This window comes from Paramisgurnus dabryanus, chromosome 2 (genome assembly GCF_030506205.2).
Source record: "Paramisgurnus dabryanus chromosome 2, PD_genome_1.1, whole genome shotgun sequence".
Classification (NCBI taxonomy): domain Eukaryota; kingdom Metazoa; phylum Chordata; class Actinopteri; order Cypriniformes; family Cobitidae; genus Paramisgurnus; species Paramisgurnus dabryanus.
Window position 1 is genome coordinate 55,486,921 of NC_133338.1, and position 25,576 is coordinate 55,512,496.

At 38.1% G+C, this 25,576-nt stretch overlaps 1 protein-coding gene across 1 annotated transcript in view; it reads left to right on the plus strand.

Annotated features, from left to right (window-relative positions):
• Nucleotides 1–25,576, plus strand: part of LOC135743930 (macrophage mannose receptor 1-like) — a 71,590-nt gene that overhangs the window by 16,155 nt on the left and 29,859 nt on the right. Inside the window, exons 7-20 of the mRNA XM_065261841.2 lie at nt 2,605–2,787; nt 4,206–4,363; nt 4,471–4,584; nt 4,914–5,029; nt 5,107–5,255; nt 5,355–5,551; nt 5,649–5,764; nt 11,030–11,111; nt 11,234–11,378; nt 12,342–12,380; nt 17,325–17,488; nt 18,519–18,589; nt 24,568–24,668; nt 24,938–25,077. Coding sequence (XP_065117913.1) covers nt 2,605–2,787; nt 4,206–4,363; nt 4,471–4,584; nt 4,914–5,029; nt 5,107–5,255; nt 5,355–5,551; nt 5,649–5,764; nt 11,030–11,111; nt 11,234–11,378; nt 12,342–12,380; nt 17,325–17,488; nt 18,519–18,589; nt 24,568–24,668; nt 24,938–25,077 — 1,775 coding nt within the window. The remainder of the gene's footprint in view (nt 1–2,604; nt 2,788–4,205; nt 4,364–4,470; nt 4,585–4,913; nt 5,030–5,106; nt 5,256–5,354; nt 5,552–5,648; nt 5,765–11,029; nt 11,112–11,233; nt 11,379–12,341; nt 12,381–17,324; nt 17,489–18,518; nt 18,590–24,567; nt 24,669–24,937; nt 25,078–25,576) is intronic.

Genomic DNA, 25,576 nt, shown 5'->3' on the forward strand with positions numbered 1-25,576 from the left:
ATATCTTTAACATAGGTTAGATGGTAGGCTGTCCCTCCGCCATTAAAGTTGATATCGCCGCTATTTCTGCTCATCACTCTCTTATCAACGGCAGATCAGTTGGCCAGCATGATTTAATTATTACATTTTAAGAGGCGCTCGCAGGCTAAACCCCTCGCGCCCTCCCTCTTTCCTCCTGAGACCTGTCCATGGTGCTGAAGCCTTCAGGTCTTCCTTTTGAGCCTTTGCAGTCTACGAGTCTGATGTTTTTATCAATGAAAACTCTGACCCTGATAGCATTGGCCTCCATGAGAGAGTAGGGGATTTACATGCATTCTCTGTTGACGATTCGTGCTTTTAGTTTGGTCCTGCTGTCTCACTGAGACCCAGACCAGGCTACGTGCCCAAAGTTCCCACCACTCCCTTCAGAGATAAGGTGGTGAGCTTGCAAGCGCTGCCCCCGGAGGACGCAGACCCAACCATGGCTTTGTTGTGCCCCGTACGCGCACTGCGACTCTACGTGGATCGCACGCAAAGCCTCAGGACCTCAGACCAGCTCTTTGTTTGTTATGGTGGCCAGCAGAAAGGGAAAGCTGTCACTAAGCAGAGGATGTCTCATTGGATAGTTGATACTATCGCCCTGGCTAATAATCTTCAGGGTATTCCTTGCCCCTTTAATTTGAGAGCGCACTCCACACGGAGTGTTGCCTCATCTTGGGCTTTAGCTCGTGGTTCCTCGCTAACAGACATCTGTAGAGCTGCTGGTTGGGCGACACCTAATACGTTCATTACATTTTACAGTGTTCGTATCGAGCCTGTATCCTCACCAGGGGGAGCACGGAGAGCAGTCTCGCAGGTCGGCTTGCAGCCTCCAACTGAGGCTCCTAATTGAGTTTCAGTATGGAAGGCCATCAGAGCAAAAATGCGTAATGGTTTGAATTGCTCTTCCTCCGATGCCTTGGCAGCCTTTGTTGCGGAGCATTGGCTGTCAGCCTCTCACTAGCTGTATTCTTACGAACCTACGTGTTTGGCTTGGGCTCCACATTGTGTCCCACAGGGGTTCCTTTGTGAGTATTATTCCGTGGGGTTAATCCTACCAGCCCACGTTTCCCTTAGCAGAGCACTGCTTTGCTTACACAGCCACGGGTGTCATTTTTACCTCAACTACGGTTGACTTTCGCCCACCAATAGCCCTTAACGGGGCGGTGGCTTCCGCAGCGTCCCTATACCGCTCAGATAGGGCGCTTCCCAGTCGCTGGCACTACTGTGGGGTTAAAGGAACATCTAGTGCCCGGCCTTCTGCCTTAAAACCTAATTCTCCTTCTCCTTAAGTGGAACCGGAGGGCTTTACGCAGACACTGGAAGAGGTCAGCCCTCAGTGGCGTTTTGGTAGGGATTCCCAATTCGTCGGTCACGACGTGACGTCGTAGTGACCGACTGAAAGGGAACGTCTCGGTTACGGATGTAACCCTCGTTATCTGAAGGAGGGAACGGAGACGTCACGTCCCGTCGCCACAGGGCTGCTCCCTGCTGTTTATCGACCGGTCACTTTCTCCCGGCTTTCTCAGCGAAAAGAAGCTAATTTCCCTATTTGCACCTGCTGCTTATAAAGGCACCTGGCGGGGCGGCGCCAGCATTATGCAAATATCTCAATGCCAAGTTCATTGGCGTTTTAGTAGTAAACGAAGCAGATTGGTCTCTCTAAGCGAGTTCCCAATTCGTCGGTCACGACGTGACGTCTCCGTTCCCTCCTTCAGGGAACGAGGGTTACATCCGTAACCGAGACGTTTCACAAGACTAGTAATGCTCATTGAAGTATTAATGCCAAGCACTACAGTGCAACGTCTCCCTTACTTCCCGTTAAAACAGTACTTTGTTTAATTTAAAACCCATAAAAGCCGTACATACCAGCAAAACGGTCTTCATTGATCCTGTGTGTGCTGCCGCGTTATGTTTTGGAGCACGAAGGAGCTGCGTGTCAGCTTAACCAATAGGATTGTTCGACTTCAAGCGGCGCCTCAAGAATTGAGGATTACGTCAAAGTACGGATTACGTCAAAGTACGGAGCAAAATCATACGGAGGAGTTTGCTTTTAAGTCGCTCTCGTGAAACTTTGACGTCACCGGCTGTCGGTTCTTGCGGTGCCGCATGAAGTCGAACAAGCCTGATGAAAAGTGTAGCAGCAACAGCACGCTTGTGCGTGCTGCGCATTCACGTCCGCTGGGAGATATGAGAAATGTTCGTAAAAATCAAACAGTGTAATGTTTTCAGCGGGGTGGCAACAGGGGTGGCAAGGACTTCATCTGGGGTGGCATTTGCTACCCCAATTAGCCCTCTGGCTCCGCCACTGCTTAGCCTTGATGTATTGCTGTTCTTGTGCTGCTCTAATTGCTTTTATTGTTACATTTGTAAGTCACTTTGGAAATAAGCGTTTGCTAAATAACTAAATGTAGATTTAATAACGAGAAGAGGATAGGGCCTAGAACTGATCCCTGTGGTACACCATATAAAACCTCTTTCATTAGTTTTGTGGGAACACACACACAGAGCCCATATTCAGTTAATGTTATACGTCTCTCTCTCTCTCTCTCTCTCTCTCTCTCTCTCTCTCTCTCTCTTTCTTAGGTGTAGGTCTGCCTAACTTCTGTCCAGTGGCGTGGGTGCCGTATGCCGGCCAATGTTATTATCTGCAGCGCACAAATAAGACGTGGAGTGATGCTTTGGCCGCGTGTCACAAAGAAGGATCAGATCTGGCCAGCATTCACAACATAGAAGAACACAGTTTCATCATATCTCAGACTGGATACAGTACGTCTGTGCAACTAAATTGCATTAGTAACACACACAAAAACCTACACGTTCGTGTCTGACAAAAGAAATATATAAAACAATATAAATGTGAACAGCTGAGCATAGAAAGTAAATTTGACGCAATTACCTGTCCCATAAGCCACTTTTGGCACCATATTGGACAGTACAGGACTGTACTTAAACACAACGGTAGAACTGAGGTGTTTTTTGGTTAAAAAACACTATAACATTAATATTTCTACCCAGTGCTTGATATAAAATGAAATATGAATATTAGTGTGCTTTTTAGAAATACCACAGCTCTCCTGTTTACTTCGGTTTGTTTGTAGATCGTTCTTGCAAGGTCCAATATGGGGGTGACCTTGACAATAAAGCACATAGGCTTAAGCCTGTTTGGCAACATACAAATAAAGCAATCATTGACTGTTTATTTGATTATCAAAATAATTGTTATTGTGCACCTCATATAATTTAAAGGCACACCGCAGAACTTTTTGGGCACTAGGGGGCGCTAGACATGTATTTTTTCATTTGAAGTCATCCATGGTTTTTGGTTTGGATATATCCGAATACGCTTCTCCACTGTTACACTTTCAGTGCAACTTTTTATGTAGGACAGAACAGTCTCTGTGTACTCCTGTAGGTCAAGATGATCAAATATGCTCCACTCTGTGTGCTCAAAACAATCTTGAAGCTGAGAGAGTGCTCCTTCAGGCCAGATTTGTATGTTCGGAATGTTGTGACAGCGGTGTCACAACATTCCGCAGGGTATAGCCAGATCACTGGGTTCACCCTGGATTATTGTCGGGTCTACCAGACCCGACAATAATCCAGGGTGAACCCGGTGATCTCGCTATACTCTGCGGAATGTTGTGACACCGCTGATACTCCGTTGTAATATCCACCCGGGATGAGAATCCCACCTTCCTCAGCATAGCTTGATTGTAGATATATTTTGTTTCACTCCTACTCCCTCTAACACTCAATAATATCCATACAATTATAAAAACAAAACACTGAGACCGAGAGCCAAAAGCTGCTGCGTCTGTGCGCGCCGCCATCTTGAACTACCCAGACAGACAAAGTTGCTCTCTACACTCCTTAAGTAGCCTCCAGCAAAATTCACGTGAAAAAAAATGTGTTGAGGAAGTGGAGGAAGTGACGTATGCAGTAAAGCAGTCGAATTTTGTAGGTTTTTTTTGTGCTCTGGTTACTACCCGAAACCCTAAGTTTTAAAGTATGAGTAAAAGCGATACAGACCCCGTCAGGCTATGGTAGACATGTCATTCAACCTATTTAAAGTCGATGTATTATCACAAGGGTCTTGAAAATGTATTATCAAGGTTGAAAAATTACATGGTGTCGCTTTAATATCAGTTGGTAATATAAAATTGAGTGTTGTTGTTGTTGTGTAGTGTCGACTGATGAGCTCTGGATTGGTCTTAATGATCAAAGGATTCAGAATCTGTTTGAGTGGTCAGATAGATCACACGTCACCATTACTAAATGGTTTGTTGGAGAACCTTCACACATCACAAATCGAATGGAGGATTGTGTTCTTATCACAGGACAGGTGGGTAGTTTTTATTTACTTTTTGCATCTTGTTCTCACTATAGTTTCTTTCTGATTGATTTATGTTCATAATTCTTCATTAGTGATGCTTTACATTTGTGTAATAGGAGGGAAAGTGGTCAGATCATCTGTGTGAGTCAGCTCATGGTTACATCTGTAAGAAGAAAGCTTCCATTAAACCTGAAGGACCTCCAGAGGTCATTAGTCCTGGATGTCCAGCTGTGAGTCTGCATCACCTCATACTCTTTATTTTACTTAAACATTTAATAATAAAGATCCACTAATAAACACAATAAAGTCACACAATCAACACACTGACAAATTACAAATCAAAGCCAAGTAAAATCAGTTATATGACATGTATCATAAATGTATCTTCAGTCTATTTGTTAATATATTTTAACAGTTTCTGTGTGTTTTCTGTCTGTTATGTGGTCATGAGAAGTTGACAGAGTGGTGTTGTTATGTATTAAGTGTCATTAAGTGTAAATATACAGATGTAAATTGTATATAAGGGACATTTGGTGATAGTGAGAATGTGTTTTTACAGGGTTGGTTTAGGTTTGGCTATTACTGTTATAGCGTTGCCATGGAAACCAAAACTTTTGATGATGCCAAACTGACGTGTGAGCAGACCGCAGCTAACCTGGTTGATGTTGGCAGCAGGTGAGTAGATGATATTTAGTAATACTTTACTAAATTACAGTAAGATGAATAATACAATGTGGTATCTTTGCTATTAGATATGAGAATGCGTTTCTCATCAGTCTGGTTGGTCTTCGACCTGAGAAATATTTCTGGATTGGTTTGTCTAATACTCATCAGACTGAGCAATTCCAGTGGATCAATGGTGAAAAAGTCAAGTTTACACACTTTAATGTAGGAATGCCAGGTATGTTGATGAGTTTCATTGTGTTCGGTCTGTGTGACATCAATCAAAGTCAAATCTACAAGAGTTTAACTTCTCACATCTTTGTATTTTCACACTCAGATAAGCACCGAGGTTGTGTAGCAATGTTAACAGGAACTTCAGCAGGATTATGGGATGTATTGGCCTGCAACACTAAACAGAAATACATCTGTAAGAAAATGGCAGAAGGAGTCACAACAACCCGAGAGCCTCCGACCACACAACCTCTCAGCTGCCCGGATAATTGGATCAAAAAAGATCCAGGAAATTGTATTCGGGTAAATGTGAAGACATACAATTCTCTTGAAACACTGAGCTGTGCAGCTAAATTTTGTTCAGGATAATCACAGTTTTCATACTGTATGTATTTCTTAGGTCTACAGAAAGCAGAAGGATGAGAAGAAGACTTGGTTTGAAGCGCGTGACTTCTGTCGAGCTGTTGGTGGTGATTTAGCGAGCTTTCATTCAGAAAAGGAAATTAATGTGTTACCGTAAGTACTCACAAGTTCTAACACACAGAATCTATTCTTTATTATCATTATTATTAGTGTGTAAGGTTATGCGAGCAGGGTTACATACAGTTATTTATCATTTCATGAGTTAGTAAAAGAAACATTATTTTGTGTATTTGGTATAATACAGTGTGTTTGCGTGGTTTATGGTTTAAAAACACATTATTTTCCACCAGGGCTTTGAACCAAAAAATTTTCCCAATTGGTTCGTTCCGAACAGAAACAGTATTTTAACGTTTCTGGTTTTCGGTTCAACCCTAAAGTGGCATTCCTGAACCGGTTAGAACAAAAATATAAAGTTCCCGAACCGGTTAATAACGTTCCATGTCAGTTGTGGGACACAAATAAATAGGCTGATCATTAGGACATTAAACTTAAATTATTAGTCTACATAATTTTCCTTAAGTCTCTATCTTGTCATCAAACATTTAAAAGGCTACATTATGTAAGCGGCATAACTGTAAATCTGACATGCCTACATTTGTTCAGTTCACTTAAACACCTGACACACAGAGACGGAGGACAAATGCCAAACGGCGCTTTGGGAAGAAGATTCAGCATAAACAGTCGCTCCACATAAAGTGAAAATTACGTTGTTTTTCAGTGCTTTATTCGCCAAATGTATTTTATAGATCAAGAGTTCTGATCTTTAAAGAGCATAGGGATAATCACGTTTGATTGGAGTTGGACCGGACACATTCAACCGCATGGGCGTCTGTGTGTATAGAAAATTGTTCACTTTAGCGCCTTTTTGCGGTTAAATTGTTTAAAATCACTTTAGTGTTAACATTTGCAAGCCTTTGAAACACGTGCAAATGATCAACTTTCACCCTATTTAAATTTGCGTATTAATCCGCGAATTACATGTGAGCCGAACCGTGGGTCATGATCTGTACAGATCACAGATCAACTGCGATCCGCTACACCACTAATTAGTATTAAAAAAACAAACATCTTGAGATACTTGGTAGCCTACAATATTTCCCTCTTATGATTGAGCATTAGAGACTTGGGCTTGAGTAGGCTACTTGCTAGTGGCAAGCTTGTCATTTCTCTGATGAGTCAACGACGACCGGAAGTGAACTTCACCGAGTCATATTGCACAGAAACCTTTTCAAAGAACTGAAAAAATAACAGTATTAACCGGTTACCATTATTTTCAATTAATGGGTCTGTTCTGGAACATATATTTTTGGAAAGTTTCTGGTTTCGTTTCTGTTCCTTGCAAAACATCAAAAGTTTCTGGTTTTCCTTTTCATTCCTTGAACCGGTTTAAAGCCTTGTTTTCCACATTCCGTACATTTTTATAGCTCCAGATTTTAATCTCTTCGTGAAACGCACAGATTTAAAAAGCTCTGTGTCCCAGATTGGCCAGCTAATCTGTACGTTGTGATTGGCCTGAATACCTTTGACGTCAGCAGGAAATGTGACGCTCCTTAGCATGTTTGTAAGATTCGCTCACAATGCAATGCTAACAGGAGTTACTTACAGGCTGTGAGTCTGAAGCGGGAGGAATTATGATAATGTCGGTCTTTACTTCATCACCAATGCCAGGAAGTAAACTGTTGCCTTCAATCCATGTGTTTGTTGAAGATTTACGTTTGAGATGATAACTTGCATCATCATTTACTTTAGGGTTTGTACCTTTTGCATATTGTTAACATGAACTAATACACACTTACACACCAAAGGAAATGTAAAATCGTGAATTGGACAATAGGTGCTCTATAAAAATAAATACTTTTAAAGCTTATTCATGACGCATTAGAAGAAAAACCTTGTATGTTACAAACCTGTAAATATAACAGCAAAAATATATCTATAATTTTATAATTTATACATTTTATAGTTATACTCTATACATTTTATACAAACCTTAATTTTTTGGCCAGGGGTTGCATATTGGGTTGTAAAATTAGAAATGTATTTGTTGCCCCTTACAGGGGCCGCCTTAAGCATCTGGGAGCCCGTTTCAATAACTAATATGGGGCCCTACCCACATAATAGAGCAAAAACAGCAAGGATTCCTGCTGGTTTGCATCAATGGTATGTTATTTTATTATGTGCACTTTCAGCTTCACGAACAGGCAGCTCAACAGAAATGATCCATCCTTATTTAATTAATTAAAACTAGGTTATAGTTGGAATAAGCCTCGCCTTTTGATGGACGCTAACTTCTCCGCTTAATTGATTTGCGCAGTATATTTTCAGCTGTTTGGGCTGACTTTAAAAAAAACAGTTCAAACATCCCCTCAAATTAAATTATTTAACAAAAGCAAAGAAGAAAGTGTCTGACTGACACTGAACCAAACGTATAAATAACAATGGGCTCCGCGTTTATTTCAGCACCGTCGATATCTTACCCTGATAGTTCTTCTTTGTCCAGTGATTTTGTCACCTCGTGCTCAATTGAAGAGACTTTCCTCCAAAAAATAACAACATCATAAGTCATTTGTGCAAGCACCTTATTACGCTGTAAAGTGACGTATTAAGGTATTAGTTTCCTCTAGAGGCAGTAGCTTATAAATACAACCTGTTGTTACGTTTTAAGGTTTTTGCCATATACGTCAGATTAGACACATTTAATTTTATGATTTTGTAAATTTAGAAACGGTTTCATAAACATTTATGGTTTTAAAGATATTTTGGAGCATCTAACCCCACCCTTACCCTAAACCCAATCACTTCTCAACCATATAAAACACAACACGCAAGTAAAAGTACAGTCAGGTATTTATTGCATAAAACAGTATAAAACTATTACAAACCATTCGCGTTGCAAACCCGGTATGAAGCCATACAATAACTTTATATGATGAAGACCTCTGTGATCAAAACACATGGTCAGATCTCATTCAAACGTAAACTAGAATGACGTAGTCGGTCACAAAAGCCAATAGCGCTTCTCATTCTTAGCTAACGTAATGAAGTAATCGGTCACGAGACACACAAGAGCCAATGCCTTTTCACAATCATATATGACGTATCATCGCTTCTTCTGGCCGCAGTTTTTGAATCTGTGTGGGCCCGGATCTGATATTTACAGCGGATTGTCATTACTATGCAGCTTTTTTTCAAATAAATCAATTGTTTGACCTCAGTACTCTTGGTATATTTTAAGTAGATTTTTAAAAAGTTGTGACTGTTTTGTATGCTGTGTTTATATCATATAATAAATAAATGGGTACGTTATTTGCTCTAAATGCTTGCATCCTGGTGATTTAAATTGAAAATGTTATCCCAGTACATGTCATCATAGCAAAATGATACCCCAAAATATAATTTTATACCCTAATATATTAAGTTTCACCTGCTGCCGGTGGAGGAGCTAATTAAGTAAATGCATCTATTGGTCATATTTGGTGAAATGGACAAATGACCAAAGTAATCGTATGGGTTGGAGGATACGTTGCAATTGAAATCTGAGCGAGACCTGACGGCATCTTTGAAGTTCAATATTAGGCTATAAAACATACTTTTACATACTGTGATGTGGTAGCAAAACAAGATGAGTAAAAAAATCACCCCGTGTTTATCTAAAGTTCTTGGTCATTATGTTCATTTAATGGAACATTGTGTGTATGTTGCATCAGAGGAAAATGCAGTCATGCAAAAAATACATTAAAGGCAGTCAGTAAATGCACACAGTTGTTATACACATATTTTTAATACAATGAAATACTGCATTAAGGTTAGTATAAAATCCAATCATATTATAAAAAAAAAACATTGAAATCAGCCCCTAAAGAAACCCTATTATTAAAAACCTAGATTCGCTCCTGCACCGCCAAGCCTGATGAGAGAGAGCATGGTCGAATTCAAAACTGCATTTTTGTGCCCTTGAAGGGCATTTCAGGAAGGGAACGCCACTTAAACTATATATAACTTATACTTGGAAGATGCGCGGACATGTGCGCGCGCGAGCCGGACGCGGAAAAAGGTATACCCCGGCCTTGAGGAAGAGACCGGCAGGGGAAAAATTTTTTTTAAAGTTGCCGCTTGTTTTTTTTTTGGCTCCTTGAAACCTGTCTACAATGTGATAGGGGACATATAAATGCTCACTTTTACTCTTCTCTTTAATACCGGATACATTTAGCCATAAATACCTTTCCGAGGCTACCATAGCAGACATAGAACGGCCAATAGCTTGCGCTGTTTCTTTGTTAACTCAGAGGGAAAGATTTGCCACCCATCTGATCTTGTTTAATAACTCTGTGTCCACCGGTTATCCTACTTAATGGGGCCATGGCATGAAAATCGGACTTTTTCCATGTTTAAGTGCTATAATTGAGTGCTTATGATGTCATAAGGAGATCTTATTATAATAATACCGCCCCTTAATCTGCACTATCCAACCACGGCACAGCCATTTAGTGCAGATAGAACGAGAGAGAAAATAATTCACAGCACAATTAAGTTTCAATTGCAACAAACCACCATCTTTGTGATCAGTGTTTGAATTTCATCAGCTCATTTGCATTTTAAAGGACACACCCAAAACAGCACACTTTTGCTCACACCTACAATGTGTAAATTTTAACATGTTATAATAAATTATCTATATGGTATTTTGAGCTAAAACTTACATGTGTACTCTGGGGACCCTAAGATTTATTTTAAATCTTAAAAAAGTCCTGTGACATGGCCCCTTTAAATTTTCTCCAGCAGGTCAGCCTGATATGCCTGAGGGATACCCATAGGATGCAGTCCGACCTGCTGCTATATATCCCTTGCCCACTAAACTTAATGTAGTATAACATGGTTTAGTGTGTTATGTCTAGTTAACTATTTTTAACTAGCTTTCCGAATAATACACAGACTGATAGAGGCAATTTGAGAGACAATATCACAAACAGGACTTTGTTGAATAACAGAATCTGTAGTATGCTGTTTGCGTCTTCCTTTTATGCATTGCGGGGTCTGTTGTGCTCGTGACATCATTCCTCGTCGTCTACAAGATAGACTAGTTTTAGAAGTTTATTCAGATGCAAAAACGCTGCACGCTGTTCTCCCTAAAGTGTTGTTTCATGATGCTGTGTTAAGTTCCGTCGAAAGGAAACACTGCGAAAAATGCGACCATGCCACTTTCCTCCTTTCCAGAGCCTGGTGGCCGCTCCAGTAGTGTCTGCCATTGTTAAGCAACCTTAGGGTTTTGTGACGTTGTGCCGAAAGAATTCAGCGCCTATGTGGAAAACAAGAAAATAATAACAAACATAAATTTTACTTTTGTCACATTTTTTCAAGGTATTCAAGCAGAGACCCGGCGTGGATTGGCTTCACTTCATTGGACAGTAATTCTGGTTATGTGTGGTCAGATCAAACTCCTGTGAGTGATTTCTCATTACTCTCGGTCTATTGGTGTTGATTCATTGAGGCTTTTCCTTCTAATATTATTTTACATTTTATCATTTTCTTCTGTCTGTGATTATGTGTTTATTTCTGTTTTAGTCCGATTATCAGAACTGGGCCTCCGGTGAACCAAACAACTACAACAATAATGAGAACTGTGCTGAATATGGCTATTATTCTGGCAACAAGTGGAATGATCAAGATTGTGATGCTTTTATAAACTGGGTCTGTCAGATTCCAATAGGTACACATGCAGACATAAGCACAAATATCCAGTACAGAGTAAACAAAAATGGTGTTAATGAATGAATGTTTTGATATATATATATATATAGTTGATTTATTACATGGCTCTCTGGAATTTTGTGATCCTGATTGGTCAGCCGCAACATTTTGAAGTTTGTACACTGTAAAAAATGCTTTGCTGTCTTAAATTTTTTAGTTGAATCAACTCAGATTGACAAGTCTTCTTTCAACTCGATTTTATCATTTATAGCAACTCATCTCCAGTCAAGATAAATAATTGTAAGTTAAAATGACTAGTAAATCTGAGTTGATTCAACTAAAATAAAATTTTGAGGTAGCAAAGAATTTTTACAGTGTAGGCTAATCTCCTATTATAAAACGGTTAGTTTCAGTCTTTAATTCTGATTGGTCACTAGCTTTGGCTTATTTATGATAAAACTCAGCTGTGACCGCTAATCTCAGTGATTTTTGTGTAGCACTGCACAGACAGCACACAATGTAAACATTATGTGAAACACTCTGTTAAGCCTCGTTTAGACCACCAGCGACTTCTCGCTGTGTGTCACCCGTCTCTTTCAATGAGGCATTTCTAAATCTGGTTGTCAAAAAGAAATGAGTACCATCTACTCCAGTAACTGACGATAGAAGGATGACGTGAACTCCACTGCTTCACTCCCAATGGTCGCTCCTGAAAATCAGTCAAGTTGCCAAGCTTTCACTGAAATGAATGAGATCGTGTCGCTCTGCTACTGCTTGTCACTGGCCGTCTGAATGGGGCGTTTCTGTTCACAGAATAATTTCAGGGAATAATTTTTCCAATAGAAGGAAGACTTTTAGATGATTTTACTTAATAAAAGTTGCACATATTTTTGCTTTAATATTTGTATGGTGTGGTACCGGTTTTATAAAAGCAATAAGGTACTCGAGGCTGTGCTGTATGGTTAATTTTTTTTTATTACAGGCATAACTCCAAAATCCCCACCGACATCAGTCATTCAAGGTAAGGATTCACTCATGTATGTGTTATACAACAGCATTCATCTGTTTCTCATGTTGCTCAACTTTAGATCTATACATAGCTCTCTAGTAGATTCATGTTTTAATGTGAGCTTCTGTGATATGGAGTGATACATCTTTAATCTAAACATTTTCCAAATAACCTAATCTAACAATTTACTTAAGAACTAAATAAAACATCCAAGCAGTTCAAGCTTGCAATTTCATGATCAAACATGTTAAAACTTATAAATCTTTTAAAGATTATGCTTTTTAAATCATCAGTGCACAAACTTTAAGCAGCACTCTTAAAAATAAACACAGAAGAATCATATTTGGCTGTATGGTCAAGTGTTTAAAGGAGTCATGACGTAAGAAATCAAGATTTCCATCAAAATGAAACTTCATTACGACTGCCACCAGGGTTTAGAAAGACAATATAAGAGAGAGTGAAAGCGTTTTATTGTTTCTGTGAGGAATTGAGACAGAGAACAAGAGAACCCATGCGCAGGCGATGTCGGGGAAGTGAACAATGAACATTTATTAACAAAACCACAGAAAACAAAAGCCCACGTGGGGGCAAACACAACATTAAACATGATATATAAAACACTGACATAACATTATCGACTAGACTTGGATATTAAACTAATACTGAAATCAAACACAAACTCTACACAATACAACACGTCAGTACACAATGAACCAGCACAAGACAAGAGGAGATTAAATAGGGGAAAACTAAACAAGATAACAAGGGTAACACAGGTGAGGGGAACAACTAATAATGAATAATTAACAGGGAGAACAAGGGGGCGGGGACTAGAAACGAGACACCAGAGGCACATGACCCAAAATACAAGGCCATGAGCTTCCACATAGAACATGAGGTTGTCAGAACCCTGCCATCATGATAAAACATCAATATAAAACAAGACTCCATGGCAGGATCCTGACAGTTTATTCATGCAGATTTTTTCCATTTATGTATATTTTACTTGAGAGTACCCAATTGATGCTCTTTATCTCTTTTTCTTGAAAAAGCCTTTCATTCAGCACGCCTCACTGATTGAGAAATACAGTTCTATACTCAACATTTTTACATATGATTCAAAACCCTGAACACTAAGTGCATCTGGCACGATTTAGCATTTGTTTATTAGACTCTTAATGGATTCTAAAAAACTGTATTTCTGAATGGCCTGAGGCCGGATTAAGCGGATTTGACGCAAAAGTATTTGATGAACATTGTTTACATGTCAAGAGCATTCAGTTACAATATTTATCTTATTATTCAATGATCAACAATGTCAGTGGCAGATTAAGGCATGGGTGACATGGGCAGCCGCACAGGGTGGCAGTTATCTGGGGGCAGCATGGGGCACCTGCAAAAAATGGAATATGCGAAAACCGCTTGTTTTATGTCACCATGCTATCAGTTAACCTGTTTGGGACTAGAAGCATGGGCCCAGACTCTAGAGGCAGTGTGTGCGGTGCTGCACTGATCGATCAGCATATGGCATAAATTTACAGCGAAACTATATATTAAATATAGGCACATTACTTATGCTATTTATTTGGTTAACTTTCAAAGTTTGATATGTGCATAATGATTGTTCAGTCAGCAGCATCTTTCTCATTCAACACACACAAGGAATAAACCTGTCAGGGTCTGGCCATTGTATCCTGTTTAATATTGTGTCTTGTCACTATGGCTGGGTTCTGACAGTCCCATGTCTTATGTGAGGGCTCACAGGGGCTACATGCACCATTTTTTTTAAGGGGGCACAGTGTGCACAGCTTACAGAAATGTGTGCATACATAGTGATGGTCGTTTTCGAAGCACTGCTTCATGAGGCTTCGAAACATTTACAAATCTTTTGTTTCGAATCAGTGGTTCGGAGCATGTTTCAAACTGGCCCAAGTCACGTGATTTTAGCAAACGAGGCTTCATTACGTCATAACTGTTTCGAAACGTTTCGAAAATCCGATGGTTCACCACTAGGGGGAGTTGATCACAAATGACCAGTGTCTAAAATGTTTAGGTGAACTCGGGTCAGTTTTATTATGCAAGTTCATAAAACATTTATCCGATCTGACTAATAACACTACCATTTTGTCTACTTTTTGTTTATAGACAGATTTAATGGCAAAAATGTGCATAATTAAAAGGGTAGTTAGTTTTAATGATTTGTTTGCACCAAATAAAACTAAAAACACATAATAGACTTTTAACTAGGTCTTAATTAAGTTAAATATTTTTTAAAACATATTTTAATAAAAATCTTGCTATTATTTTGTAAAAAAGTGTAAAATGTTTGGACATATCTGCTTTTACACTCTTTTGACCAGCAGAGGTCGCCAGCGTGTGTGGTGTTTCGAACTGCTTTGAAAAACTGAATCAATTTTCGAAGCAATTCGTTCAATTGATCCGAAGCTTCGAAAAGTTTCGTTTCTCCCATCATGCGTACATGGACATCAAACTTAATATTATAGAGCTTTTAGTCTTTTCCATGGCACTATTTGAGCCTTCATGACAAAAACCTCCAAAATTAAAGTGTTGACTAACTTTCATAGCAAATACTATTCAATCGGAATAATGACATATTGGCATCATATTTACATCTGGAACGGCATGTTTTGTTTATTTACGTTTTGTTTAATGACTTGTTTAATTGTGTCAATGCATTTTGCACAACAACTACATAATCCTATACAATTAATGTAATTTTAAATCCATAAAGTTTATAAACAACGAAAAGTACATAAGCTACAGCAACATGATTGAGTTTAATGTTCAATAATGATTCAAAAAATGTTTAGATAAAAATTATTACCAAGAAGATGAATCTAGAAATCTCTACTAATATAACGTTGAGACGGTCACATTTTAAACCATACATTTTCTACACAGAGGAGGTTAAGTGCACATTACCGTACTGGGGTTTGGAAATGTTGTGAGCGTTTCTAACACGTTTTAATTCCTCAGATAGCCAAATGCAGCAGCAACAGCAGGGAGCTTGTGAGCGCGCTCAGAGGTTAATGACGTCAGCGACTGCGCTGAATGCAGCGCCTGGCTGACGCCACAAGTAATGTAACACAATCAAAACACTATCAAAATGGCGAAAATCTCCGAAAAGTGACAAGGATGCAGCACAGAATTAATAATATTGTGCATAATAAACAGATAAAAAGACAAATAACAGATTAATGGCCGCTTCTTTGATTTTGAGGCTCAAAAAACCAATGGGCATGACGCCTCTGAGGGCTCATGATCTTGATGTGCCTTCGGTGTCTACTCTCCTGACCCCGCCCCCTTGTTCTCCCTGTTAATTGTTTAATCATTAGTTTATTCCCATCACCTGTTCCTCCCTTGTTATCTTGTTTAGTTTTTGCTATTTAAATCCCTTTGTGTCCATGGTCCTGTGCTTAGTGATGGGAGAAATGAAGCTTTTCGAAGCTTCGAATCAATTGAACCAATTGCTTCGAAAATTGATTCAGTTTTTCGAAGCAGTTCGAAACAGCACACACGCTGGCGACCCCTGCTGGTCAAAATAGTGTAAAAGCAGATATGTCGAAACATTTTACACTTTTTTTAACAAAATAATCGCAAGATTTGGATTAAAATATGTTAAAAAAATTATTTAACTTAATTAAGACCTAGTTAAAAGTCTATTATGTGTTTTTAGTTTTGTTTAGTGCAAACAAATCATTAAAACTAACTACCCTTTTAATTATGCACATTTTTGTCATTAAATCTGTCTATAAACAAAAAGTAGACAAAATGGCAGTGTTATTAGTCAGAAGGATAAATGTTTTATGAACTTGTATAATAAAACTGACCCGAGTTCACCTAACCTATTAGACACTGGTCATGTGATCAACTCCCCCTAGTGGTGAGCCATCGGATTTTTCTAAACGTTTCGAAACAGTTATGACGTAATGAAGCCTCGTTTGCTGAAATCACGTGACTTGGGCCACTTTGAAACAAGCTCCGAACCACTGATTCGAAACAAAAGATTCGTAAATGTTTCGAAGCCTCATGAAGCAGTGCTTCGAAAACGACCATCACTACCTGTGCTGGTTAACTTTTTACTGTTTGTGTGAGTTCAAGTTGTGTGTTCCAAGTCTAGTGTCTAAATCTAGTTGAATCTAGTCCAGTCTAGTTTGTTATAGTCTTTAGTTCTAGTGTACTCTGTCTATTTGTGGAAGTTTCTTGTTCTGTGTTATTTTGCCCCCACGTGGGCTTTGTTTTGTGTTTAATAAAGTGTTTCCTGTTTAACCCTGGCATCGTCTGCACTTGGGTTCTCTTCCATCGAATTCCTGACAGAACCATAATAAACATATAAAACTATTACTGTACATGCATTCAGTATTGTTTTAGTTTTATGAAAATATTATAACATCGCTTCTTACGCACTAGATGGAGACGTGAGCTTATGAAATGATTTGCTTATTTAAAAATTATTTACTTTTTTATTTAAAACATAACAAAAGTATGCGCAAACACATTCAGAACTATTAAAACATTAACTTATAAGCAGTTTATGTCGTATATATTCTGTACTGTAATCACATTTTTGTAATATTATATAATAGCAGAATAAATAAATCAGCATATTTTTATCAGTATAATATTAGTTGTTTTTAAACAATTGTTGTATTTATTGTTTACTGTCAGTTTCTATGAAAGGTTTTACTGGATGGATGTGTAGAAACAGATTATGGGTGCATGTGCGTCATTCATACACATTCAGCTCTTGTGCATAGATTATGGTTAAAACTAATATTCTGTAGAGATTTACTGTATTTCTATCATCTTTTATGGCAACCCCTAACTGCACAAATTATGCAGATCTTCCTGGCTTTCATAATAAACATTTCAGAAATGTTTTGCCACTATAAATCACAAAAATGAAGATGTCTGTCTTTTTTCCTCTCACTATAGAATATAACAAGACGTCTGATGGCTGGATTCAGTACAATGGCAGTCAGTATTTCATTAATCTTGATCTTCACACTATGGAAGATGCTCGTGCCTTCTGTAAGAAGAATCATGCTGATCTTGTTGTCATTAATGGTCAGACTGAGAGGAGGTTTTTATTTAAACAGGTAAAATAAAATACTGACAATGCTTTCCAGTTTTATTGACACTCTGCTGCTAAATGCTTTTAATAAAAATGTTTGCTGGTTGATGACATCATAGTGTAATGCAAGTACAAGGCAGACAAAGATCATATCAGCAAATATAAAACAATTTTGTACAGTCTAATACATATGCACACTCTCAGAGTATTCACATCCAAGGGTTTAGGAATTACAGTTGTTTAATATGTAACTCCCTATTTTTAAAGAGTCCAACAGTAAGGGTACAGTAAGGATAATTTCCTAATGAATGAAGGATGTTAAAGGTCTGCAGTTGATTTTAAGTGTGGCATTTGCATTTGGAAGCCGTGGCTGTGAACTCACATCATGTGGTTCAGGGACATCTTCAAGCAAGTGATTCAGACCATATTAAGGTTTAAAAAACCCAAAGGGGTTTTTCTTTATCATGGAGAGGATAATCCAATCACCCACCATTGTTATCTTACAGTATATGGAAGTTCAGGATTTTGTTGTTGTTGTTGTTGCTGAGCTCATCAGTGTGTTTTGTTTTCTCAGAATGTACCAAATTGTTGATCTGACATCTACATTAATCTTGTCTACTTGACAGATTTGGTTGTGTCTTTATAACCTAAATATGGTCTGTATCACTTGCATGGAGATCTCCCTGAACGAAAGATGTGGGTTCACAGCCAAAGCTTCCAAACGCAATGCCACCCTTAAAATCAACTCCAGACCTTTAACATGTTTGATTTATGAATGAATGGATTTGCATGATGTTCTTCTTATGACCCCGCGTCCACCAGACTGTCTATTCCTGCGGTCAGCATATGTTTTTGATATGGAAGTGCTGATTAGACCTGATTCTTTTACAAAAACAGAAATTGCTCCTTGTTAAAAAAAGTTTGTGATTCTTTTGTCAGTCTGGGCTCACCGCTCAGTAGACTAAAGACACAGTCTATAGTTCAAAGGAGAGATAAACACTGAAGTGTTTTATTCACAAGCATATGAGTAGGACTAAACTGATGCTGTTTTATAGATATCTAGAAATGAAGGATCAGAAAATCAGTTTTACATCGGGATGACTGTAGAATTGGACAAATCATTTAGGTGAGTATGAAAGATTACAACACAGGGTGGATGCTAAACTAAAACCAAATAAGTAAACCATTTGAACTTTATAATAAGTAAAAGATAATTTACAGCAAAGCCAGTTGTTATCACAGGAAAAAAACACAACAGGTTGATCATATTAAAGGGATTTATTTGCAACGATAATCATCTGGACACTCACCTAAAGGATTATTAGTTAATAATTATTAATGCAATTATCTAATCAACCAATCACATGGCAGTTGCTTCAATGCATTTAGGGGTGTGGTTCTGGTCAAGACAATCTCCTGAATTCCAAATTGAATGTCAGAATGGGAAAGAAAGGTGATTTAACCAATGTTGAGCGTGGCATGGTTGTTGGAGCCAGACGGGCCGGTCTGAGTATTTTACAATCTGCTCAGTTACTGGGATTTTCACGCACAACCATTTCTAGGGTTTACAAAGAATGATGTGAAAAGAGAAAAACATCCAGTATGCGGCAGTCCTGTGGGTGAAAATGCCTTGTTGATGCTAGAGGTCAGAGGAGAATGGACCGACTGATTCAAGCTGATAGAAGAGCAACTTTGACTGAAATAACCACTCGTTACAACCGAGGTATGCAGTTGTAGGATTGAAAATATAGAGATTTGTAATATAAAAAATATAGGAATTGATTACTTTGTCACAACTTGTCACAACCCCCATTTCCATACTGTACCATCTGCATTCCTGTGCTTACAAAGACTATTGTTACAGCTGTTTGTTCAATACAGTGGGGGTTAAAGGTGTGGTCTTCTGATTGGTCAGTTTGAATGTATGATGTTAGGTTTAGTCACATGGTCAAGGAATAGAGAATAAAGGTCTTGGTTTTCATGAGCTCTGGGCTTTTGCCTTTTGGCATTTGCCATTTGCTTTCTGCCCTCTGCTTTTCTTCTTTACCTGAGTTCTTGGGTTTAGGCCTTTAGGCCAAGATTCCAGTTCTTAATGGTGATTCTCTTTCTTCTAAACTTTCTTTCTTTCTCTGTTCTCTATCTTATCAGGTAATATCTCACATACATTGGAAACAGTTAATTGTTTGTATTAAGTACCATTTCATGCATTTATAGTGTAACCATTTTAATTGTAACTTTAAGTCAGTACTGTTATTAAACCTTTTCATTTACAAATCTGTTGTGTAGTTTTGATTTAGTGTTAATACTTAAACGCTACATATTGCAATTCAATATATTTATATTCTAGCAATGCTCTCCCACATATTTTGCTATTATAACTGCACTTATTTCCGTCATTGGTATAAGTTGCAGAAGGGTGAAAATTGACCAGAAATACACAGTTTTATAATATCTTGCTGTTAACATTTCTCAGTCATTTCGGCGTTCCTACAGACTGAACCACTGTAGTGAATCCACCCTTACAGTTTTGGTGCCGAAACCCGGGATCCCTTGCAGTGAGTTTTCTGAGTTTTACTTTGTTTGATCAACTGAATGAGGACTTTATCACAGTTAATCCTGTGAATGTGTTAAAGGCCTTCTGACCACACAGTGGGTAAGTCTGTTTTCATTGTTTCATGGCATGGTTAGTGAAATCTCCATTTGCATGAATTGTATGAAACAGAAATAAGAAGGACCTTAAATGTCCTATCTGTTGTACAGTTAGAGATTATTTCAGATTATCTCCTCAGGGATGGAAGGGATTAATTTAAGTAATGATATATTGTTTGCTTTATGGAGCGAGAAAGTTGAACCTACACTTTCAAAATTATATAAAAAGGGTTTGAATTACAATGCTACTACTGATGATATTCTTACATGGTGGCTCACAGTTGGTAGTGAACAAAGAAAATCCAAACATGCTGAAATCATTGAGGCTTTGAATTTCATGACGTGCAAGCAGCTACGTAAAAATAATGGAATTTTTGAGTCAATCCTGAATGATAAAGGTGATGAATTGAGAACCAAAAACGCTGAATTAAAAAAGTCAGAGGCAAAGATCCAAAATCTTCAAACTCAGATAGATCAACTATCATCTGAACAGTTAGCCCTGGCTAAACAGTGTGAGAAGTATAAAGACATTATTGCAGATGTAAGGGCTAAACTAATAGTGCGAGAGATTAAGTATCCCCAAACGCTTAACAGCGATGGGACTAAAAAATATGCTACTTGTACTAAAGAGAATGTATTTTCCAGAACCCAGAAAAGTGTTCCTATTTCAGTGATTGGGGTGATGCATCAACATGCTGGAACAGAACCGCATGATGTGAATGAAGCATTAGAGAGTCACAGACCTCCTGAAGCTCCAGGAGAACCAAGCTACAAACCCGGTGGCAAAATGAACAGGCTTTGTAATTCCTGTCATAAAATAGGCCATACAGAGGAGAAGTGCTGGTCACTGGGCAGGGGCAGACCTCCACCTTATTATTTGAAATGTAGGAAATCACTTTCTAAGGGCAGATGTAAACAATCTGGTTTTGCTGGTAAAACTCTTTCTGAGTTGACTGCATTGTTCATGCAAGGACTCCAGCTGTTAACTTCACTTGCTAGTGGCTTAGCAGCCAGTTAGCATGTGTTTAGCATTCTCATAGATGATCCTGTTCACATTTTTCTGATTTGTAATCGCTTGTAATGCATTGTTGTTTCTATAGAACACAAATTCTAGTTGTTTGTTGTACTGTATGTACACATAGGCTAATGAAGTTAATTTCTTAAAACACTTGACTGTTTCCACTGTAAGTGTTTGACAAAACATTTAAGTTAGAGGTTGTTGAAGCTACATGTATTCTAGACCAGTCGTCTTGTGTTAATGGATTAACTTTTGCTCTTGAAATTGTCTACCAGTTTCAAGTTGTATGTGTTTCTATGTTGAAAGATTTGTCTCCTAAGTGGTAAACTCTGCTATTCCTTGTATAGCTGCAGTAAGACCCTAAAGAGGAGCACAAAAATGCCATGTGGCTACATTGTGTTATATAATTGCATTAATGAAAATGTTTTACCTCACAACAGGATCCAGTAGCACTTTTACCATGCTTCCTAACTAAAAATACGGGTGTGAGAAGATTTACAGAGCCAGATTACAATCTCATACTTATAATATCAAACTGGCTCTCTGTTTTAACAACAGGACCAAATTTGCATCACAATTTTATCTTTCTCACCTTTGTTGCAGCATGGTATTCACACATAGCCTCAGTTAAATTCAATCCCATTGCAAACAAAATTTGCCTCACATCAGTCATTATTTTAAACTGTCTGATGTCAAGCATCTGTTTTGGTTTCTTTTCATAAAGTTTGATAAGTTTTATGTCTCAAGTATTGAAATCTTGATAAAGAGTTTTTTATGTTTAATAATTTCATTAATTTTGCTATTATTTTGACATTTAATTTGCTTTTTATGTAAGACATTTAAAACTATCATGTTCTTTGTTTTTATTTTTGTTCATTTCATTTATAATGGTTATACTGGAAAATTAAGATCTTTAAATATCATGTGGTTACACTGAATATATTGTTGTTATTGCTTCTTATGACAAAGTGGTATGTTAAAACTAACATTTGTTAAGTTTAAAAAGAAGCATTTCATTTACATGTTTCTAAAACCAATGTAAGAGCTTTTATTATTTTTTCTTTTATTCTCACCTTGACCATGTTTTTATGTATTTGACAGGGATTTAAGGCTGAAGACCAATCTGACCATTTAAAAGTTGAGTAACAAATGCCATATGCTTTGCTGTATGTTGTGCCATTTGCTTAAATCACAGGATTCCTGCTGTTTTACATCTTGGGTGTTGCCTCAAAGAGAAGGACAAAAGTGAAACCCCCTTCAGGGCCTGTTCTTGTGAAAGTGTGAAGTATCGATGGAAATCTGCATAACTATGAAAGGTGCAATTCCATTCGATGAAGCCTTTCATGCAGGGCTGAAAGGAGAAGGACGTCTTCAAGTCTCATCAATCAGCAACAAGTTTGGACAATAAGTCTGAAGATGACCACTGCACACAACTAAAGGCATAATCTTATGAACTATGTCACCATGGGTCTTCTTACGTGTGGCCCACGGTGCCAAGGGCGGATTTGTAGGATTGAAAATATAGAGATTTGTAATATAAAAAATATAGGAATTGATTACTTTGTCACAACTTGTCACAACCCCCATTTCCATACTGTACCATCTGCATTCCTGTGCTTACAAAGACTATTGTTACAGCTGTTTGTTCAATACAGTGGGGGTTAAAGGTGTGGTCTTCTGATTGGTCAGTTTGAATGTATGATGTTAGGTTTAGTCACATGGTCAAGGAATAGAGAATAAAGGTCTTGGTTTTCATGAGCTCTGGGCTTTTGCCTTTTGGCATTTGCCATTTGCTTTCTGCCCTCTGCTTTTCTTCTTTACCTGAGTTCTTGGGTTTAGGCCTTTAGGCCAAGATTCCAGTTCTTAATGGTGATTCTCTTTCTTCTAAACTTTCTTTCTTTCTCTGTTCTCTATCTTATCAGGTAATATCTCACATACATTGGAAACAGTTAATTGTTTGTATTAAGTACCATTTCATGCATTTATAGTGTAACCATTTTAATTGTAACTTTAAGTCAGTACTGTTATTAAACCTTTTCATTTACAAATCTGTTGTGTAGTTTTGATTTAGTGTTAATACTTAAACGCTACATATTGCAATTCAATATATTTATATTCTAGCAATGCTCTCCCACATATTTTGCTATTATAACTGCACTTATTTCCGTCATTGGTATAAGTTGCAGAAGGGTGAAAATTGACCAGAAATACACAGTTTTATAATATCTTGCTGTTAACATTTCTCAGTCATTTCGGCGTTCCTACAGACTGAACCACTGTAGTGAATCCACCCTTACAGTAGCAAAGCATTTGTGAAGCCACAACACGCACAACCTTGAGGCAGATGGGCTACAACAGCAGAACACCCCACCGGGTACCACTCATCTCCACTACAAATAGAAAAAAATGGGCTACAATTTGCACAAAAATTCGACAGTTGAAGACTGGAAAAATGTTGCCTGGTCTGATGAGTCTTGATTTCTGTTGAGACATTCAGATAGTAGAGTCAGAATTTGGCGTAAACCGAACGAGAACATGGATCCATCATGCCTTGTTACCATGCCTTGTGGTGGTGGTGTAATGGTGTGGGGGATGTCTTCTTGGCACACTTTAGGCCCCTTAGTGCCAATTGGGCATCGTTTAAATTCCACGGCCTACCTGAGCATTGTTTCTAACCATGTCCATCCCTTTATGACCACCATGTACTCATCCTCTGATGGCTACTTCCAGCAGGATAATGCACCATGTCACAAAGCTCAAATCATTTCAAATTGGTTTCTTGAACATGACAATGAGTTCACTGTACTAAAATGGCCCCCACAGTCACCAGATCTTAACCCAATAGAGCATCTTTGGGATGTGGTGGAACGGGAGCTTCGTGCCCTGGATGTGCATCCCACAAATCTCCATCAACTCCAAGATGCTATCCTATCAATATGGGCCAAACATTTTTAAAGAATGCTTTCAGCACCTTGTTGAATCAATGCCACGTAGAATTAAGGCAGCTCTGAAAGGAAACTGCATCAAACACAGTATTAGTATGGTGTTCCTAATAATCCTTTAAGTGAGCGTACATGAGTAAATATCTGGACAGTTGTAAGAAAAGCTCAATACCTATAAATAAAAAACTCATATATTTGATTAATTATTTATATTTATTTTAAATGGATTATTTCAAAGTATTAAACTGCATTTGTCAAGATGACTCTCTGTACCCGGATGAGGTTTGTTTTATTATTGATATCTGTAAATAACAAACATGTCTCCACTGACCAATCAGAATAAAGCATCCCAGAGAATAGAAGTGTGGGTACTGTGATTGGGAAAAGAGTATGACCTGAGATTATGGGGAGAGTTTAAAATCGTTATGATGAGAAAAAGCTATTCTGGTGATAATATTAGTTATTGGGTAACAGTGACTGTGTTTGTGTGTGTAGTTGGGTGGACGGTTCACCTGTTGTATACACTGCGTGGGAACGAAATGAACCAAATTTCTCCAACAATGATGAGAACTGTGTGTCCATTTTCAAATTCTCAGGTAAGAACTTTTCATCACAGCTGTATATGATATAGCAAATAGATGAAGAACAACATCAACTAATGCTGAGGCAGCTATTCAGTCCTGCTCCACAGACATCACATCTAGATTATAATCTGTTGACTCGGATTAAATTAATGTTGGAGCTGACCTTGGAGGAAGTTTTCTCATTTGCATTAATGAATAAATTTTTACCATTAGGTTTAATATTTCACAAGCTTGTTATAGGTACACATGATCTGTTGGATGACATGTATGTGTTTCTGTAGGATTCTGGAATGATATTAATTGTGGTTATTCGTTACCCTCGATCTGTAAAAGAAGTGATGATTTTGTCAACACCACTGTGTCTCCAACCACTGTATCAGCAGGCGGCTGCGCTCCTGAATGGACTCTGTTCAGAGGAAAAGTAAGAACCATTACTGTCCAAATACATTTGCTTAAAACCAATGTTTGAATTTAAGGACCCCCACACGCATTAAGAGATGCCATAAATTGCTAAAAAAGAACCTATAGGAATCCCTTGGTTTTCCACTACAACCAGGACATCAAATTCTTGCATTGACAGAAAGCAACACATTAGCTATGTTTACATGCACACAATTTTGTCAATACAACTGAATTTTATCCGACTGCAGGTTATGACGGTACAGTTTACATGCACACTAAACATTGCAATCTGATTAAAATATTTGTTAACATGTACAATCTATATAATCCAAACCAAACGTCAGATATAGGCAAAGAAAAAACATTTTTCGAAACACACAACGCTATTTTATTGCTTTATGTAATGTTATAAAAGACATGAACGCTGCAGAATGTACAGCGCGTGACCCCATTACCTTAATAATGCGTGTTGCCATTGCCTTGCTCTTGCATGTTTCTGTGACGAGAATCATGTGATA